The sequence below is a fragment of the Phasianus colchicus genome, chromosome 6 (genome assembly GCF_987193195.1).
Source record: "Phasianus colchicus chromosome 6, bPhaCol1.hap1.1, whole genome shotgun sequence".
Taxonomy (NCBI): Eukaryota; Metazoa; Chordata; class Aves; order Galliformes; family Phasianidae; genus Phasianus; species Phasianus colchicus.
Window position 1 is genome coordinate 14,758,455 of NC_143441.1, and position 14,902 is coordinate 14,773,356.

The 14,902-nt window shown below is 44.5% G+C and overlaps 1 protein-coding gene across 12 annotated transcripts in view; it reads right to left on the reverse strand.

The window, feature by feature from the left end:
- RBMS3 (RNA binding motif single stranded interacting protein 3) overlaps window positions 1-14,902 on the reverse strand; it is a 697,193-nt gene that overhangs the window by 433,506 nt on the left and 248,785 nt on the right. For 2 of the 12 annotated variants that reach the window (XM_031590253.2, XM_031590251.2), the window contains exon 1: window positions 8,107-8,596. The exons of the other annotated variants lie outside the window; for them this stretch is intronic. In XM_031590253.2, coding sequence (XP_031446113.1) covers window positions 8,107-8,181 — 75 coding nt within the window. In that variant the 5' untranslated portion in view covers window positions 8,182-8,596. Of the gene's footprint in view, window positions 1-8,106; window positions 8,597-14,902 lie in introns of those variants that run through there. 12 annotated transcript variants of the gene reach the window in all.

The window sequence follows — 14,902 nt, forward strand, 5'->3', positions numbered from 1 at the left end:
ATTTTAACTCTCCTGCTGTAACTATGGATACCCAGTCTTCAGACCCTTCTGTGATGTAGCGGTACACCCAGCTCCCTTATCTCTTCCTCTTGCGAAAAGCCTCCAGCTGAAGTCCTCTCCATTCCCTCTCTTGTGGGTCACCATCGCACCACCACAAGGTTTTGCCAGCTGTGTCCCTATCAGTCCCCTGCTCTCATTGCCTCAGCACCTGTATCCTCAGCTTGCCTCTCACCCTCCAGCAGACCTGAAGCAAAGGTTACCAGCTTCTCAGCCAGGAGGTCAACCCAACAACAGTGCATTTTGTTTCGGATAACCAGAGCGCTTCTTGCAAACAGGTTAAATAGGCACTGCATCAGCCTGTCCTGCGCCCTACAGTGAAACAGCACATTTAAATGAACCTTTAGGATTTAATCTATTACTGCCAACTCACAAAATAAGAACAAAATGCAGCTTGATTTAAGCTGGGGGTACAAATCTGCTCAATGACTTTCCATCTTGGATAACTCTGAATTACACAGAACTGACATCACTTCCACTTCATGACAGCCTATAAATTGACACCAACCACATGGCACTATCCATAAAAACATGTGTCAAGGAGACACGGACAAGGAACAAAACATCAGAGAGCTTTACATCGTAAACATGCAATCATATGTGTCTTCTGGCTCCTACTACAATCTCTATAGATTGTGTGCTTTATTTCATTCATTTGCATCTGAATGAGTCAATACAATCAGCCCTTATAGAAAATCTGTCCAAACAATTTAATCTGCCTAAATTACTAGAAATATATATGTATTTTTTAAAAGATAAATGGCTATGTTTAATAAGTGGAAAGGAAATTTATTCCCACCACTGTCACAAGCAAACAAGCACAGAAACAAACAAGGAAGACAAGAAAGAAAGAAAATTATTTGCATCCAAAAGTATGAGAAAAATAATCTCTCTTACTTGACAATGTCAGGCCTGAAAAGTCTCTCAGCTAATAACAACCTCTAGAAGAAGAGATTAGCCTTAACTGTAAATTAGCAGTCAAAAAGACAGTATGGTAAAGGAAATCAGCTGGACCTTCCAACGTGGGACTACAGATACAGCAAGTAACCTTTGCTTCACTTCTCCATTTAGAAACTCTGCATTGTCAGGAAAGACCTACGGAGAAAAAAAAATTGATTTGTTTCAAAATTCCAACAAGCCTCACAGTATTTTTATCTTAAGAACCATACAAATAGAAGCAAAACAAATCCTTTGTTCTATCCTATACTTTTTGTGGAGCAACCAAGTTACTCTCGTGCAGAACTTGCTGATGTTCATTATAGGCACCAGGCTCCATGTCAGACATCTCATATGACTCAATTAGAGTTCCACTATGTACAAATCGTATCTCAACATGGCAGAGAGAAAGAGAGAGAGACAAATAAAGACAGAATGAGCAGAAAACCACAAAAAACAGCTGCTGTAAAAATATAAATTAAGATAAACATAGAGAATAAACAGTATTAAGTTAAAAAAAAATATAGCCACAGAAAGCCCCAAACACCATTAGAACATCAGTATGTCCCGACTCATTTGTACAACATAGCATCATTTTGACAGCTCTTGTTTCTTTTCTAATCTGTATTTTAAAAAAAAATAAATAAAAAAAATAACAACAATAACATAACTCTGTATGTTCAGCTGTCCTGGTTTTCACCCTGGAGAACAGAATGTGCTTTGTGGGACTGATTCCGCATTACTGAGAATAACTTTGAAGTTCTTTGATTTTTTCAAGGGAAGCAGAATAGATCTCTGTGACTATAATTTCTATTCAGAAATATTACTATTAATCAACTAAACGAATATTGGTAATGTTCTGCATATTGGAGATATTCTGCACGAGCACGCAAGATGATGCACTGCACAGTGAGAGCAGCTCTCCTTGTAAAAAAGTTTACTCCTAAACTCCCTTCCAGCACTCAACGCTGCCCATAGGAGTGGGAAAGCTATTGCAAAACAGCATTACGCAAAGACTCACAACATACGCACTGACAGTATCTGAGCAAATCACTGCTCTCAGCCTCCCTTCTTTGCCCATCTGCAGTCTTTGGTATGGAACAACTATATCATAAAAGCTCTTATTCACACATGCTTTTGATATTACACTATTTAATCACATACAGCTGTAGCTGATGAGACTGTTACAAAACACAGTTTTAATGCAGCACTGGAAACAAGTTCTGGAGACACATCAACCATTTTTCCCTCTACATAAAATTCTAACATTAAAAGACTTTTCTTCAAGAAAAACAAAACAAATTTATAAGAACAGCCAACTCATTCTTTAAGATCTGCTTCCCTTCCTGGACACTCCAGAATGGACTCGTTTGCAAGTGAACTTGAAGTCCCTGTCTGGAGTATAGATAGTGACAAACCTACTTCCCTACACCAGAAAAAAATAACAACAATTAAAAAGCCCTGCTTGAAATTACACACACAGAGAATGCTATCCAGGCTTATAGCAAGACCTGAAATGAACTCAGGCATCCTGCTTGGAACATGTCTTTTCTTATCTACTTCTTAATCCACGGAAATTTAGGAGCTAGCAGCCTGACCATTTTTACAATGACATTTGAATTCAAGTACAAATATACCATCATGCTAACTCTGAAAGCCCACGGGCGTTAAAAATCAAGTCTGTAATTCAGAAGGGTGCCTTGTACTGACTATTCTACATAACAGCAAGCTCTGGGTGTTAATAGATACAGTAGCATGTATGTAGCCTAATTTGGCAAATGCTTGTAACTTAAATCTTTCCCTATGGAAGCAATGCATATTCTTGCAAGATAAACTTGCATGGCACACAGGAAAACGAATGCTCAAAAAAAAAAAAAAATTGGGAGATTCTTTTCCCACCTTTTGTGTTTCAACAAATTTACATTGAGAAAACACATGAGGGGAAGACCAACAAAGAAATACAATGTTATCTCAATGTATATCACCATGCAACATTTTTATTCACACGTGCCAAACAGTAACAAGAAACGAACAAGTTCATGTATTTCTGTGCTTTCAGAAGATCACCACTTTGACATTCCTTATTGTTTAAAGCAACTGGCAAAAACACTAGGATTGGGTATTAATGCTTCTGCCAAAATTACACCCAGCCTTACACATTTCTAAACGGCACTTCAACAAACCCACGAGCCCTTAAAGCAGCTCTCAGAGACACTGAAAACACACCGCACCACGCTGAATCCAACGAGGGCTCAGTGCAAATCAACTTCATTCCTCGAAATGCGCTCCTCTATTTGCAAGTGTTTGCCTCCACTCTGGCACTATCACATGGGCTCCAGCTAGACTTTTGAGCTCTGGCGGCAATCCAAGCTGCAGATGGTTGGAAATGCAGCCTGAAATCAGTGTGTGGTTGATGAATTACTCCTTACACCTGACCCCTGCTTCACACCAGGCCCCGAGCACCACCAGCCCGAGGAGGCCTGTCAGGCAGCGCCGGAGCTGGAACGCTCTCTTCAAGGCCTTCTGCAGGACCAGATGGCTGAGAGCTGGGAACGCCGTAAACTCTCAAAGCAGAAACACGAGCGACAAAAAAGCACGGGATTGGTAGGTATGAGGTGAAGAGAGGAGAGAGCTCCGTGCTGATTCCAAAAATACGCTTTCTAAAAGCAGCCGGTGGAGCGAGCAGGGAGGCGGCCCGGTGGCGTGCAGCTGAATGAGGTCCCTGCTCCCTGTGTGCCAAAGAATGCCCTAAAAAAAAAAGAAGAGGAAGCGAAACAAAACAGAGGACTCCATCCAAATGCACACACCCAAACGTGCATTCACAAAGCAACTTTCTGAAGCTGAAGCGTAGCTGGGTACACCTGTTTGCATTCCCCAGCTGGTTGCTCTTCAGGTGGGGCAGGTCCTGCTGTGCCATGGCCACGCTCATTCAGCCCCTCCTGCCTGCGGGCCGGGCCACACTCTTCTCACACCCGCAAAGAAAGGATTACATTCAAGTAGGCGTTGGGAAACTGCACTTGTGAACACAGACAGAAGCCACGTGTGCATCGGGCGTACTGGGATTAACATACATTGTGGGGACAGCCGATGCTATCTCCCTGCTGGGGGTATTTCAGCCTCCTCACCGGGCAGCAAAGTCAACACCGTGAGAGTTAAACTCCCAACCCAAACCATGACTAATAGATAGGAAATATCTGGAGAATGCATGAAAGCAAACTGCACAGACGTAGCTGCTAAACAGGCATATTTTTACCCCAAAAGCAAGTAGAGCGACCGTAAAACAAGCAATTCCTGTCTGCAGGTAATTGTGACACTCTCTCCTTTCCACCTTAATGATTCAGGGTTTTTTTGTAGGCTGCTGAGTGAGCTTCCTCAGCACTAGGTCTAATCATAAGCTGCAGAGGACAAAGATAAAACATTGCGTCTACTAAACAGAAGCAGCTCTTTCAAATACGTTCAGATAGTTTAGGGTTGTTTTGTTTTGTTTTTCCCTTTTTCACATCATAACATGAAAGTTAACGTTGCTCAGTTTTGATTTTTCATTGTGCAAAAGGGCAAAGAGAAAAGAATTTGCTTTGGCAAGCAAGAAACTAAAGAAATACATTTGGACCTCAATGGAAGATTTGGTCTTGTTATCATTTTATACGTGACCATTTACAACACACTACTGTAAGCCAGTTTCTTGAGAAGTTACACCATCAGTAAGGATGCAGCTAAAGAAATGTATTTAACAACCCAAATTTTAATGCAAAGCTGCTATAGGTTCTCATCAAGTATTGCCTCCTTGCTACATTCTTTGCAGCCAGACTGTATGACGATCTTTAACTTACAAGAGTAACAAACAAAAACAATGTTTCTTTTGAAGTAAACTCCGAGCAAGAGACTCCACTCTCAGGAGCTGCCTGGAGAAGTTCAAACATCGTACTTCCAAACTGCAGTTGTCAGACAGCGTCATGACAAAACGAGAAAAATAAGGTTCTACATTTCTTCCAACTCAGTGCTTGTTCTTAGGAGACATATTGAATTCCTTGCAATTGTCTCACAAACTGGCCTCCTCTGCCCCTCTTTCCCCCCCCCATTTTGGATGACGTGGAGTTTGTCTAAACCTGTAACTGAAGTCATAGCTTCAGTGGTGGCATCTGCTAATTAAGAAGCACAAGTAAACTGAATAATAAGAGTGCGTGCTTCATGTTGCAGAAAAGGCCATGAAACACTTTAAAAACTTAAATCAATCAAACAAACATATGGAATCCATTTCTTCCTATTTATAATCCCATTACCCATATAGCTATTCATTTACACCATTTCAGCATAACAATATGCTAGCTAGGTTGGAAGATACAAACACAGACCGTAGACCCAGATCTTAGGCAGCTCCGTGCTTCCCCAAGAGAAGGATGTGGTGCACAGTAATGCAGCACTTCTCAGAGAGCAACTGAGACAACTTCAAAAAACAGGCACAGCACAATTCGGCGCTTCACCCAGGCACACCGGGGAGCAGAGATTTCAGAACTTCAACACGCTGCCACTCAGCGTTTCACAAGCTGTACGCAAACGGCACAAGAAATCCTAGAATCTCATCCTTAATTACAAATGGATGCATCCCCCCCTCCCCCCCCCCCAGCACGCATGACTGTGAACACGAAGACATTCTTTCCTAAGAGATGAATCCTACAATGTTTGGTACAAAGGAGAGTTTTGAAAAAATAAACAGTTGAAGTTCACAGTACAATTGGACTCATGCAGGGGTTTATTAATATGAGATGTTCAAACAGGCATGATAAAAGATACAGCTCTCTGCCACAATGTTATTTGATTACCCGAATATTAACTTTAGACATACAATGGATCTAACTGCTTTAAAATGTCCCAGAAGCTGATGGCCAGCTTTAAGGTAACAAAATCCAGATGCTGCCTGTCTGCGCTGCTCCAAACTCTCAGGGTCTATAGAGGAGGAAAAACTCCTACGCGTGTCCCCATATATGAATGTGTGTATCTGTTTATTATTTAGGTTTTATGCATGCACTTAACACGGAGCAAGAAAACTAGCATCTTATAAAACGTAGCACTGATTTGCAATGTTACCTGTCCTTGCAGAAATGCGTGATGCGTGCAGAGACAGACACACGTGACTTTTCACCAGGTTGATAATTTTATATACCAGCTATAAAAGTGCGTTCAATTTAGCTTTTCCTTACCATGACTTGTTTTTAACCTAATGTTTAAAAAAAAAGAAAAAGAAAAAAAAAGTTGCTATTTTAAGCTCAAATGTGAGGTTTATTTCCTTAAAAAGCTTATTTTATGAAGTTAAAAATAGAAAGAGCAAAAAGACGAGGAAAAAAAGGACTGACAAAATGTAAGCTACATGAGTAAAAGGCATGGAATGTCCAATATTTCTCCTCCAATACTCGAGGCTATTGTTCTTTCAAAAAAAAAAAAACCACCATCAATTGTTTTGTGTCCTTGGCTTGCCACGTTTTGAGGAATAGCATCAGGCTGTGTCCCCCAATCCCCCAAACAGTTAAAGCTATGGGCAATATTGCAGGCAAGCTAGTGAGGGGCTGCTGCTGCAACAGCAACAATACACACTAAATGGCCACAAAGGTAAAACACAATTTGGATCGACCTTGAAAGAAAAAGAAGGAGAGGGGAAAAAAAAAAAAAGCAATAAAAATCACTCCATCATAAAATTAAGAAGAGGCTAAGTTTCATATAAAAATCTGCACAACACAACGAAAGAAAGAGCAAACAAATGAGAGGTAACCCTGTGACAAATTACAGGCTGTAATCATTTTGAGTGGCTCTGGTGTCATCACGACTCAGACCAGCCCGATTCCCAGTTTTGACAATTAGTTAATTTATATCATGCAGCAGTCTGGCCATAAATGTTAACGGGAGAGTAATTTCATTAACGGGGCAATATAACTTCGCCATCAGAGCTGCAAGCAGACCAACGTGCTTCAGAGTCTGCACAGTCAGCCCCCCCCCAGCACCTCACACACGCAGGCACACGTCAAAGGTCCCATGTGTTAAATCTACCACGTGTGTAAGCAGGGGCAGAGGCATGTCTGTGTGTCCTGGTTATTATTTTTCCCCCAAAAAAGGGTGCTGCTTTAGTGACTGAAACTGTGGCTGTGATGTTATGCTTGCAAGCAGTCTTTTTTTTTTTTTTTTTACAATAATTTTTTATTTTTATCCTAACGTGGTTTGCAAACTTTAGCTTTAGCGATCTCTCCTATTACCGTCACTCAGTCACTCAGGAAATCTTTTCAGCAAGCAGACTGCTCCACAATGACATTATGACATTAGGGAAACGAGGCTTTAATTAACCAGCTCATGGCCAGGTAGCAGCAACCTTGCTCAGCCCCTGTCGAGGACACAGGCCTGCTTTCTTGTCCACTGGCATTTTTAAAATTGGGAAGAAAGACAGAAAAGAAAGAGCCCATGAGTGGATACACGCTCTGAAAGTAGCTGCCCTCTATTTCCAGACCTTTTTAGCGCAGCAGAGTGCGGCCATCTCACCCTCGCCATGCAATGAGATACTAAAAGCAGCGCAACCCACTGCCACCAACTCCACCAGATCTGCAGGCGGCAGCTCCTCATCCTCCCCAGCCCTTACAGCATCTCTCACACAGCTGATTAAAAGTTTGAGCTCCACAGACAGCTCATCTAACGGCAAAACACCTCTAAGCGCCAAATGGACCGGACGGATCACTGGAAGAGCCCCTGAAAAAGCCCTCCATGCCTGATGCTGTCCAGAGCAGCCCTCACCCTATGCCACAATAAGCACGCTACCTGCCCGGCATCGTGATAGCGTTCAGACCAAACAATAAAAGGAATTGGCCGACGCCAGCGGCCCTTAGAAAAAAAAAAAGAAAAAGAAAGAAAAAAAAAAGAAAAGAAAAAAAAAAGAAGAAAAAAAAAAAAGGAAAGAAAAAAAAAAAAAAAAAAAAGAAGGAAAAAAAAAAAAGAAAGAAAAATAAATCAATAAAGCCGGGCACAGGCAGCGACCTTCCTGCCGCCCTCAGCCTGCTGCCCCCCAGCCCGGGAAGCGAGGGGCAGGCAATGAGGTGAGTCCACAGCCCCTGCCCTCCGCAGCGCCCACCGCCCTACCTTAGTTTGGAGATAGTGGGGGTAGTAGTAGGTGTACTGGGGGTACATTGGCTGCTGGTCCAAGCGTTTGCCCATGTAGCTGGAGTCCTTCTGGCTGGCGCAGGGAACTCGGCGGCAGGGTGTAGTGCCCCAGGGCCTTTCTTCCTCTCACGCCGCTATTCCTGACAGCGCGGACTAAAGCGGAGCTGGCTGCCGAGACTTCCTCGCCGTCTGCCGCCCGCTACTTCCAGCGCAGCCCAAATCGCACAGGCGCGGACATCGATGTGCGTGCGGCTGTGGGGGGTGGGGGTGGCAGCCCCTGTCCGCTGCCCGCTGCGTGACTCCGCGCTGCCGTGCCCGGCCGGGAGCGTCCTGCGAGCGGAGACAGTGCAACTCCACACCGCCGCCCGCTCAGCTCGTTCGCTTTCCTCGTCCTCTCTCCGCTCTCGAGCCCTCCCCTCTTCTCGCTCCCCACCCACCCCCCTTAAAAAAAAAAAAAAAAAAAAAAGGAAAAAAAAAAAGGAAAAAAAAAAAGGAAAAAAACAAGGGAAAAAAAAAAAAAGAAAAATAAAGGAAAAAAAAAAGAAAAGAAAAAAAAAGGGGGGGGGGAGGGAAGAGCCTTCCCCAGCCTAGTTGCCGCTGCCTCCCTCACGGAGTGACATGGTGCTCGGGGCTCGTCCTGTCTTTCATTCAAACCCCCTCCGCGCCGCGCCGCCGGTGGGAGGGACCTCGGCGCGCCGCTCCCCCGGGAGGGCCGGCACAGGCCCCGCCACCGCCCCGCGCCCCCGCCCCCCGCGGCCCGGGGCTGCCCTGGGACCCGGGGATCGGGGGATCCCCGCGCCGCGGCTGCGTGTCCGTGGGGCGGTTCGAACGCGGCAGCCGAAGGTCGCGGAGTCGCGGCGCTGAACGGGGAGGGCGTCGTCCTGCCGCCGCCGCCGCCACCCCCCTCCGCATCCTCTCCTAAACGGCTCCGTGCCGTCACGCAGCACTTCCTCGAGAGGCCGGGGGGCGACCCGGGGCCAGACATATTAAACGTATACTTTGTTACGGCGCTTATATAAGACTTGCTTATTGAAAGTTGGAACAAAATGGAGGAAGAGGGTAAGGAGGAAACTCCCCCCTCCCGACCCCGGGTGCCTCGGGAGCACACGGAGCACAGAAGTTACCCGCAGGCCCCGCCGCCCCGCGGGACCCGACGAACCGTAGGCGCGCACCCAGCGGGCGGCCCAGGTGAGGGCGCGGCGTGGCACCGTGAGCGGTGCGGGCAAACACCTGCGGGCATCGCGGCCGCGTGGGCCGCTGTCAGCGCCGGGCCTGGAGAGCGCAGCAGAAATCACAGCCAGAAAAGTGCGTGAGGAACAAAATGTTTCCTCTTGTGCGCAAACCCCTGCATTTCTCTTTTCTCAACAGCAACAACAACAAAAAGTCTCATTCCTTTGGCGCGTCATCAGATTCCTGGGCCTTTCTACAGTGGCTTCGCCTATTTATAAATTTGGGGGGAAAAGCGTGGGGCGGCGGTTTCTTTTTGTTACTATTTTGACCATTGATAGTATTGCAGTGGGATTGTCAGCTGCTGTATTATCAACCAAATTGCTTCAGAAAAAAAGAAAAGAATTATAAAAAGAATTTCTTTAAAGGGACTCTTCTCAAGGCTGGGAGAGCTAAAATTGAACTTGCCAGCTGTGTTTTGGTTTGTGGCACGTGCTTGCACATGACAGGAACATGGAAGTATCACACTTCACGCTGGCAGCTCGCTGTTCATTTCAGCAGAGGGTTTTGTTGTGGATTCCTATAGCTGCCCCATAATCACAGGCAGAGGGAAACAGCAGAAGGAAATGGGCAGCACGGGAAGCAATGGCGCACCCAAAGCACTGCCTGCAGCACACTGAGGTTTAATGTCCAGGCAGCACTCAGGTACCTGCCCACATGGCAGGAACAACAAAGTGCCACACTCACAAAAGTGTCTGGCCCTTGTTTCAGGAGATAAACTTTTGGGGAATCCATTCTAAGTTCTAAGTGTACTGGCACTTGCCCATCTCAAGGAGCACTGCAAAGCACAGCCAGCACCCAGCTTCCCAGCCTGCAGGTACAGACTCAGAAAAAAGACCCCAGCTGAGCAAACCGCTATTTGTCCTGGCTGGTCCCATGGAAGCTGGGTGCAGAGGCAGAAGGCAGACAGAAGCAGTCAGAAAAGCTTTGTATTTCCAGCTTCCAGCCCTATGCTTACTTGACCCTTCTGCTCAGCTTTAAATCCACTGCCTCTCCCAACAGTACACAGTCCTCCAGCAATACTCCAGCTTATGCTCCTTTCTCTCCCCAAGGGAACAATTGACAGTTGGAGGGTTTGTAGCTATAGGGCTGAGCAGGGATTGCTTGGCAGAGCACTGTGGTTTCAGCACAAGATTCAGGTTGCTCTTCAAGCTGTTTCTTCCTCACCTTCTTACTCCTCCCTCAGAACATTAACACAGTTTTTCTTCCTTAGTGGTTCAGTCTTAGAAAAGTATATGGGAGAGGAAAGAACCCATGTGGAGTACAGGGTGAAATGAAAAAAAAACAAAAAACCAAGGAAGTAGAGAAACTGTGCACACTGACTGAAAGCTCTATTTGAACAAGCAAGGTTTGCTGTGGCCATCATGTTGTGACCAGGAAGAACTATTCTATCTTATCTGACTGCTGTGAGCATTTCATATCATGCTATGAGATTTCAGCACAAGATTTCCACATGTGCCCCACCGCATGCTCTGACCTGTAGTACTGAGTTTTCCTATTTAGGAACACATTAGGGGGTGTGAGAGAAGTTGGGCTGTTCTGCTGGATGTTAAGCTGGACATGAGCCAGCAGTGTGGCCTTTCAGCCCAGAAAGCCAACTGTATCCTGGGCTCCATCAGAAGAAGCGTGGCCAGCGGGGTGAGGAAAGTGATCCTGCCCCTCTCCTCTGCGCTGGTGAGGCCTCATGTGGAGTGCTGCATCCAGATGTGGAGTCCTCAGTACACGAGAGACATGGACCTGTTTGTGCACATCCTGAGGAAGGCCACAAAAATGGTCCAAGGGATAAAACACCTCTTCTATGAGGACAGGCTGAGAGAGCTGGGGCTGTTCAGCCTGGAGAAGAGAAGGCTCTGAGGAGACCTGAGAGCAACCTTTCAGTGTCTAAAGGGAGAGAGGCTGCAGAAAAGGAGACAAACACTTTAGAAGAGTCTGTTGTGACAGGACAAGAGGAAATGGTTTCATACTAAAGGAGAGGAGATTTAGACTGGATAAAAGCATAAAAGTTCTTTTTATACAATATGGGTGGTGAGGCACTGGAACAAGTTGCCCAGTGATGTGCTGGTAGAAGCCCTGTCCCTGGAGACATTCAAGGTCAAGTTGGATGGGGCTCTGAGCACCCCAATCTAGCTGTAGGTGATCTGTTCACTGCAGGGAGGTTGGACTAGATGACCTTTAAGAGTCCCTTCCAACTCAAATGGTTCTGTGATTGAGTCTATCATTCTCTGCCCTCACTGAGCCTGAGTCCTAAACACACAGATGCTTTGAGTTCCCCTTTACACCAGTAATCCTGTCAAGGTGCTGAGCACTTGAACCATGCAGCAGAGCCTGCTCATCACCTCACATGATTGAGCCTTCGGAGATGCAAGATAGAGTGAAGCCAGTAAAAATAGAAATCCAATATAGAAGAGTGGGGGGCCAAAGGGAGAAGGCGGGAGGCAATATAGCAGAGCAAAAATGCAAATGAACAGCCACAAAAGCAGATTTAGATAGCACACAGCCTCTGAACAAATGCTAGAACTGAAAAATGGAAAATTTCCATTTGCAAAATACAGACATCAAAAAGATCATCTGTGACTTGGGAGCACACTGTTTAAATAGAATCCCCTTCATTTTCTGGCCTGTGCATTTGAATAACCGAATCCACTTGCAAACTAAAAGAGCAGTTTGCCTACCGAGTGTTAAGTATAAATGTTCCTCAAAAGAAAAGACAAGCTGTTCAGTCCCAGCAAGCACCAGCAAGCAAACTTCACAACTTCCCACAATTGGATGCTCGTTATCAACCTTGACCCGGGAGCACTCATGGGAATCCAGCAAGCAAGCCAAGTTCCAGTGCACCTGAAAAGGAATTGCTGCACTGGTGTCACCCAGTGTATGGGGAGATTCACAAGACAGGCAAGCAATAAGAATCTCTTCGACAGGAAATTTAGAAATGAAATGAAATAAATGGGAACAAATCAACTGTAAACCAGACAGCCAAATACATTTGAAGACAGACACCAAAGGATATTAACTCAGAAACAACCAATGCTGTGGATAAGCAACCTGGAGTTAACTGACAGGAAAAAAAATGAGACTGCTTCTCCTGGCAGACTGAAGTAGAGAAATTACATGTTTGGATGTATTTTTACATTTCATGAAATACAGATTTCTTCATTCACAAAAAGAGAGTGAAAAGAAAAACACAGACACCAAGTGGAAAAATGTAATTCAGGGGCCCTTTTTTTACTAAAATACAGTTGTACATATGCTCTTTCCTTTTCTCTTACTCCTCCCCTTCATTTTCCTTCCCCTTTCCCTCTTTTTTTTTCCTTTTCCTCTTCTTTTTTCCCTTTTCCCTTCCACCTTCCTTTTCCTTTTCCTTCCCCTTTCCTCTTCCTTTCCCTTTCTTTTCCCCTTTTCCCTTTTTCTCTTCCCCTCCTCCCCTTTCCCTTTATCCTTTTTCCTCTTCCCTTCTTCCCCTTTCCTGTTCACATCTTCCCCTTTTCCTGTTCCCTCTTCCCCTTTTCCCTGTCCTTTTTTCCCTTTTCCCCTTCTTTCCTTTTCCCCTTCTTTACCCTTTTCCTTCTTCCCTTTCCCTCTTCCTTTCCCTTTTCCCCTTTTCCTCTTTCCATCTTCCTTTCTCTTTTTTCCTTCCCCTTTTTCTCTTTCCCTCTTCCCTTCCCTTTTTCCCTTTCCCCTTTCCCTTTTCCTTTCCCTTTTTACTTTTCCTCTTTTCCCTCTTTTCTTTTTTTCTTCCTTTCCTTAGTGCTTTCTAGATATTTTATCAAAACAGCTTCTTAAGTCACATGTATCTGCATAATGAAACAATTCAAGCATTTTCTAGCTCCTTGCTCTTGAAAAGCAGTAATACACATTCTAGAAGAATCAACTTCTATCAATATTTTCTAAGTCAGGACTAGAAAAATTCTTTCGTTCAGCAGCAGAAGTACAGCTGCCATCACTTAGAGCAATATAATAGGCTAAGGCAAAAAAAAAAAAAAAACAGCAACGATTATCTTGGGCTTACATTTTTGACACTGTCTCTCTGCTTTTATTCTCTCTATTTACTCATTAAAGCTAGTTTCAAAGGAGACCATAGTGATGCTTGACAGCTTGTTTACAATGGGTTACAAGAGGAATACTGATTTTATTTCTAGATCTGTCAGCTCCTTCAGTCCAGATACTTTAAAACTACATTGATGAACACACGATCTTGCTATTTATTAGTTAATTTATCAGGTTCATTTGCCTAAGGATAATTAACTTTCTTTCACGCAATATATCCTGGTGCAACCAGAATCAGTAAAGCATGCAATAGGCATAGAGGAGGTGGAAAAAAAAGACACTGGGGAACAAAACAGCATTGCAACAATAGAATTAGGTGCCTCTCTGAAGGGGGGAGCACCACAGTTTCCAACCTTTCCTGGAGTTCCAGGAGAAATCCCAACATTAACACAGTGAAAGTTCTTCCCTGTCCCGGTCTGATCCTGCCCCCCAAGCAGCATTTGGTTGTGGCAACTGCAGATAGAGCTGCAGACAGGAGAGATTTTGGACAGTAGCAAAAGCTCGCCACAAAACTACCATTAGATGTAATCATTTTTCATCTTACCATCTTCCAGATTAATAGTGTAGTTCAGATATTTCCACTGGTTGACATTTAAAGGTCCAATCCTAAAGGATGTCATCAGTGACAGAGTGGAAAATTTCAGGAAAAACAGTGAACATTCACTGATAGCAAACTGTTTGCATTTTCCATCTGATACAATCTTTTGCTTTCATTTGCATGAGCAAATGAAACCAGCAGCCAGTTGTACAGACAGTCCAACATTATGTGTTACAGTCTTCTTTCTACAGATGTTAATGGACACAACCACAGTAAATAGTAGGAGGGTAATCAATCCCTGGAACAGGCTCCCCAGGAAAGTGGTTACAGCTCTGAGCCTTCCAGAGTTCAAGGAGCAGCTGGACAATGTTTTCAGACATAGGGTTTGAATTTTGGGTAGTTCTGTCTAGAGCCAAGAGTTGTACTCCATGATCCTTTTGGGTCTCAACTCAGGATATTCTATGATTCTAAATAATGTTGCCTTTATCATCTGTCTACAGCCTTCATATTCTCAGAAGCCTTGCATATGTTGATTTGTTCTGTGATGTGGAAGAGAATAATATGACACAACTAACCAGTGGCAATGTCCAAAGTCACCACAGCAACTGTGGTCGTCTGTCCTCACCACCATCATGACACAGTGAAGGCCAAAGCAAATATGATCAGAAGTAAGGACTGGTGCTTTCAGCGCTGGAGGAGATTAACGAGTGCAAAAAGGGGTCCAATGGCAGAGAAATGCAGCATGGAAACATGGGAGAACAACACAGATGTCCACAGTGTCCTACTGCTGCACCCTTAAATAGGACCCACATCAATCACTGAAGGCTTTCAGAAAACACGAGGATTTCACATAGGTTAGAAGACATGCCTTTCAAAGGTTGTATTTTCTACAGCAGCTCCACATCACAAGGCAGTAAATATTGAGCCTGTTCTTGAGTCTATATTCTTAAAATAAAAAGGGCAAGC